The sequence below is a fragment of the Mauremys reevesii genome, linkage group 16 (genome assembly GCF_016161935.1).
Source record: "Mauremys reevesii isolate NIE-2019 linkage group 16, ASM1616193v1, whole genome shotgun sequence".
Lineage (NCBI taxonomy): Eukaryota > Metazoa > Chordata > Testudines > Geoemydidae > Mauremys > Mauremys reevesii.
Window position 1 is genome coordinate 3953719 of NC_052638.1, and position 6233 is coordinate 3959951.

At 50.1% G+C, this 6233-nt stretch overlaps 1 protein-coding gene across 1 annotated transcript in view; it reads right to left on the minus strand.

Moving 5' to 3' along the window:
* CALB2 (calbindin 2) overlaps window positions 1-275 on the minus strand; it is a 51734-nt gene extending 51459 nt beyond the window's left edge. Inside the window, exon 1 of the mRNA XM_039502561.1 lies at window positions 112-275. Coding sequence (XP_039358495.1) covers window positions 112-202 — 91 coding nt within the window. The 5' untranslated portion in view covers window positions 203-275. The remainder of the gene's footprint in view (window positions 1-111) is intronic.
* Between the last annotated feature and the right edge of the window lie 5958 nt (window positions 276-6233).

Consider the following 6233-nt stretch of genomic DNA (forward strand, 5'->3'; position numbering starts at 1 on the left):
GCAACAGCACACAGGGATGGATTTTTATCAAATATTTAAGGGTTGTTTTAAAAATCCTCTTAAAAGTATCTGAGATTTAAAAGAAGTTTTGGGGGTGAGGTTCTTACTGACCATCAGAATCGTAATGTTTCCAGATGTCCAGGAACTGGGATGCTGTGAGCTCAGCCAGGTGCAGGTAAGGGGTCTGCTGCTTCACCGCCATGGTCAGCTGCCAGGGCAACCCTCAGTGCTGCTCTCTGCCTCCTCTTCAGCTCCAGTGATCTCGCCACCAATATCTCCAGCCTCTCTCTGCTCCGCCTTTATATAAACCCTCCGGAGCTTGCACAGGGCCCTGGCAGCCACGAGGGGGCGCACAGTCTCTGAGAACCTAAGCTCTAGCCAGAAAAAGGAAGGGAATGCAAGAGAGAAATGGGCAGCGATGGGGGGTGTGGAGCATAAGGGGGTGAGAAGCTGAAGGGAGGAGCTGAGTTTCCAGGATTTCGCTAACATCCGGGGGTTTCTGCATAGCAGGAGCCAACCGATCTAGTTAAAAGGGTCCAGTTGTCTCTCTGGGATAGCATGGTACCCTCCCTATTAAAGTGGATCTGGGTGCTCCAGAGTGAACTGGCCGGCAGCGCTTGCTGTGCTCTGGGATGAGACAGACCAGTTGGACCCATTGTAACCGAGTCCAGAGCAAACTGGGCTGAGCTCAAAGACTTTCAAGACTCCTCTGGGTTGAGGCACCCAAGCCCCGGGACAGGACCTGGGTAAGAGGATTCAGTGCTGCTCTGTCTTGGTCCAGCTGGGTAGTAAGGAGACATAGTTATCCGGAGGCTGATCGGTGGTCACTGTGAACTGGGCTGGGAGGTCTCCAGCCAGCTCCACCACCCCAAACTGGTCCTCGTTGGCCTCTGTATTGTCAGTCGCAGCAGAAAAACCAAGGCCTGGGAAGGCCAGGGAGACTGAAGTCCCCTCTAACCCTCGGAGGCTGGTGTGATCTGGAATGCTGCCCCCCCACACACACCCCCCAGCTCTCCAACCAGTCCTTCCCCAGGGTTTGTGGCTGTGCTACCCCGTATCTGCAACAGGCCTTCCTTACAAAGCAGCCCTTCTAGAGCGCGGGTCCAGCTCCTGGTGGGATCACTGGGGGATTGCTGCTGCCTCTTCCCCGATGGGCCTGGTCACTGGGGAGGGGATGCGGGGCTCTGAGGCTGTCAGTCCAGAACCTTACACAGGCACTGGCCATTGACAATTAAAAGAGAGACTCAAACTGGCCCAGCTGCTGTGCTGTGTAACAAATGACAGGATCAGAGAGTGGCGCTCAATAGCACTGAGACCGTGTGATCCACGCTGAGCAGGCCAGGCCAGGCCAGAGTGAGGGATGTAGCTTCATTCCTGGCCCATCCTCACAGAAGGATCTTGCTGTAACAAATCAGACTGAGCATGCCTTGGGAAATATCACTGTCCGCTGTTGTGAGGCCCGGACTCTCTGGTCTCTTGCTCTCCAACCCAGTGGGACCAGAAGGGCTGGGAGGTGGAAGCGTGATCAGCTTCCCAGTGGCCGGGTTACTGTCACGGCCTGCTAGAGAAATATCTGCCTGCTGATCATGAGCAACATTAACTGAGCTCTAAATAATAATACCACCAGCTCTTCTACAGAACTTTTCAGCCATGGATCTCAAAGCAAGGAAGGAGAGAAGCATCATTATCCTCATTTGACAGATGGGGAAACTGAGGCACAGAATGGTGAAATGACTTGTCCAAGGTCAACCAGCAGGCCACTGGTCTTATCTAATATAGAGGCCAATATGGTTATTGTTCCTATAAATGCCTGATCCTCTGTACTGCCTCATTATTTCCCTGTTCAAACAGGCGCTGATCCTGCAAACATTTAGGCATGTGTTTGACTGTAAGCACGTGAATACTTTCATTGACGTCAATGGGGGCTACTCACATGAGTAAAGTTAACCGTGCATGTAACTGTTTGCAGAAGCAGGGAGCTACTCCCTGCAGCTAGACCCCTGCACCCAAAAAAGAGCCCTGTTGAAGTCTCCACGCAGGCTCACAGGTCTGTCTGCATAGAGCAGCTTGCAGGGCCTATGGAGTAGTTCGGATGATGTAAGCCAGCAGGCTATAGGAGTACAGTGGAGTCTTTATTCAAGCAGCTCTCAGAAATATACGACTCTCTGCTATCTTGAAAATGTCCTCTCCTTGCTCTCCCTTCCAAAATTTCCCATGGGTGTCTTTGCATTTAGCAATGTTTGCTTTTTTTCAATTAGCATTAAATCCTAATAAAATCTTAGGGTCTGATTCTCCTCTCCCACCAGTGTAAATGAGAAATAGACTCTATGAAATCAGTGCAGCTAAATTGATATGAATGAGAGGAAGGAGCAGACCTCTAAAGACCAGAGCCAATGGGAGTTAGTTGCCTAAATACTTTTGAGGATCTGGGCCTAAATCTTTGAGATCTTCTTTGTAAGACATTTTCATGCAAGGAAAACAATACAAAGATTATATACAGAAGTTGGGGTCAGTAGCAAATTATGCATGAGATCTTCTTCCCCCCCACCAAGATCCAGTAACATCAAGTCAGCGACACCATGAGAGGACCCAACCACATCAGCCACACCATTAAGGGCTCATTCATCTGCACATCTACTAATGTGATATATGCCATCACGTGCCAGCAATGCCCCTCTGCCATGTACATTGGCCAAACCGGACAGTCCCTATGTAAAAGAATAAATGGACACAAATCGGACATCAGGAATTGTAACATACAAAAGCCAGTGGGAGAACACTTCAATCTCCCTGGACAGCCTATGACAGATTTTAAAGTCACTATTCTTGAACAAAAAAACTTCAGAAACAGACTTCAAAGAGAAACAGCAGAAGGAAAATTCATTTGCAAATTTAACACCATTAATTTGGGCTTGAATAGGGACTGGGAGTGGCTGGCTCATTACACAAGCAGCTTTGCCTCTCCTGGAATTGACACCTCCTAATCTATTATTGGGAGTGGACCACATCCACCCTGATCGAATTGGCCCTGTCAACAGTGGTTCTCCACTTGTGAGGTAACTCCCTTCTCCTCATGTGTCAGTACATAATGCCTGCAGCTGTAGCTTTCACTCCATGCATCTGAAGAAATGGGGTTTTTACCCAAGAAAGCTCATGCCCAAATAAATCTGTTAATCTTTAAAGTGCCACCGGACTCCTTGTTGATCAAGTCAGATTATTGGTGGATTTTTTTTCTGCTTCCTGTCAGTTTCAGAATTATAGGAAGATTTCCAGACCCAAACAAACAGCTGAAACCTGAGGTTTGTCACTTGCTCTGACAAAACGTGCCTCAGGGAAGAAATGTTGCCATGGATACAGGAACCCAGAACCAAAGAGGAGGTTTGTCCAAAGTAAGTGGTTAATTAAAAATTAAAGGACTATAGAAAAGTTCATACAGGCACAGAACAGAAAACTAATCACTGGCAAACAGATGCTAAGAAGTTATCTACATAGAATTTATTATCACAAGATGTCGAGGACTTCACGCTACATGCAATGGCGGTTTGGATTTTGGCAAGGATGGGGCTAGAACTCCTTTTCCTTCCTCCAAGGAGCACAAGCAGTGATTGGTTGCAGGGGCGGTATTTTGGCCGCCCCAAGCACGGCAGGCAGGCTGCCTTCGGCAGCTTGCCTGCGGGAGGTCCGCCGAAGCCGCGGGACCAGCGGACCCTCCGCAGGCAAGCCGCCGAAGGCAACCTGCCTGCCGCCCTTGCAGCGACCAGCAGAGCGCCCCCGCGGCTTGCCGCCCCAAGCATGCGCTTGGCTTGCTGGTGCCTGGAGCTGCACCTGATTGGTTGACCCAAAGGAGAACGTCTATTAGTGCTATCAGGGTTGTAAGCCACACCTGAGCTGTGCTACGTCTGTCCTTAGAAGACAGTGATGTGCACACCCAAACTGGCCCGTCTGCTACAATATTTGTATTTAAAGTTTAGGTTGGGGTTGGGGAGGAGAATAAAAGGCAAAGAAGTAGTGAGAGATTAATTCAGTTTAGGGAAAAACAAAATCAGGACCGTCCAGGTTGGATATTAGGAAACACTATTTCACTAGGCAGGTGGTGAAGCACTGGAATGGGTTCCCTAGGGAGGTGGTGGAATCTCCTTCCTTAGAGGTTTTTAAGGTCAGGCTTGACAAAGCCCTGGCTGGGATGATTTAGTTGAGGATTGGTCCTGCTTTGAGCAGGGGGTGGGACTAGATGACCTCCTGAGGTCCCTTCCAACCTGAGGCCTAGTACAGAGCAGCCTGGGTTGTCCTGGCCATTTGCCCAGTGGTTCTGTTTAGCCAAACAGCACCATGTGGCCCACGCACAGCAAGTAGGAGACAGTAAAATGCTGCCCTGCAACCAGCCTAGATGGGTGGTGGTCTTGTGTACAGGAGAGGACACATACTGCACGGGCCAGTGAGTTACACATGCCCTGACTCAAGATGGGATCTTTTCACCCTCTTATGCTGGTTTTACATCAATTTAAATTTCACAGGCATCTGCTTTCCCTCCTGTGATGATTACAGGGCAAGCTGTGCTCTAGACCCTTTTACAGTCTCTCCAAGTGCACCCCACAGATGCCAGGCGTCACCTTTGCCCAGGGCCGGCCTTACATGTGGGTGATATGAGCAACTGGTCAGGGGGGCACCATGGTCACTCCACTGCCCCCCCAAGCCAGCCCAAGACCCCTTTAATCCCCAAGCTCTGGGTCTGGAGTCAGGGAGATGCTCCTACTGTGTGCCAGGCTCCCGCTGCTAGTCCCGGCCAGGATGGGGAGGGACAGCACTTCCTCTTCCCCTGCACAGGCCTCCCACCTCCGGGAACTCCCCCTCCAGCTGCAGGAAGCTCTGCACCTCACCCCCGCTTCCTGCCCCCATTGCTCCCCAGTCGTGGGGGGAGGGGTCACTGTACGGGGAGCTGCCCCATCCCTGTTCGCCCAGGGCACCATTTTCCCTAAGGCCAGCCCTGCCTTCTTCCCTCTCTGGGTGGAGTCCCAGATCCCACCAGAGTCTCTGAGCTTCATGGCCCCTGTTTACTACCTGAGATAAAGGAAGGAAGTTGTCTCTGGGAGCCTGTGATCGGTGGCTGATTAAAGTAACTCAGAACAGCTCCTTAAAAGCCAAGTATTATTTATTCACCCATAGGTACGTAGCATTCAGAGAAGTGAGTTAACACAACAAAAGTCTGTATGCATCTGGTCTCACCCAGACTTTCTCCTTTACAGGTTTTGGCAAGCTCTGCTTAACCCAGATACCCCTAGTCCTGGGCTAGGAGAGACAGGCAGTTTTTGCAGAGTTCTCTGCCTCTTGCTGTGTCTCGCCTGAGCAGCTGCTGCCCACTCACCCTGTCCTTCCTCTCTAGCCAGGGGTTTTTGATCCTGGGCTCGGACCAATGAAGAATAAACCTGCAAGCCTGACTGCAGCCAGGAAGATGGGCATTTCCTAATTAACAGTGCCCTCATTGTTCCTTTAAGTCCTGTTGGTATTTTCCTTTTAGTTATCTCTCTCAGTCATTGTTTCAGTTCCTGCTTAGTTCTCCCTAACATCATCCTTTGATTTGATTCCATGTCGTCAGACAAAATAATCTTAAGCAGGTAAACTGAGGCACGCATGCTATTAATAAAAAATACATTCACTACAGCTACAAATGTACATTCCCAGCAGTGTGTGCTGTGTGAGCTCTGGTTCCCCCTGGTACTGCTGCCACAGTCATGCCTCAGTTCTGATAACAAATGAGACCTGCTCTGGGATAGTGCCAAGGTGGGTGGCACATGGTTTCCTAATACCATTTGGTAAGGTGTGTTCATAAGGCGGGGAGGGACGTGTGTACAAGATGAGTAGAGTGAACAGGTGGGCTAACTAACTTGTTTCTGTTAGGCTGTGTTCTGTGCTGCAGCACACGTTCCATAATGCTCAGTTCCCCATGGAGCGCCCATCCTTGCCACAGGAAGCAGCACAGATGTGATACGTTGTTTCTACCAGCTCTCATCACTGTGAGGTGCAATTATAACCCACACCCACCCAGCATGGTGCTGTGTCTATTCCACTGCGTTCTGTCCAGGTTCCTATACCGCACTCATCTCACTACACCACTGCGCCGCATATAGTGGTTGATGAGCTTACTACAGCCGTAGCAAGTAGAGCCGAGTCTCTTAGATCAGGCAGTAGTAGCTCATGTTTTAAGATTCAGAGGTCCCAGGTGTGATCCCTGCAGC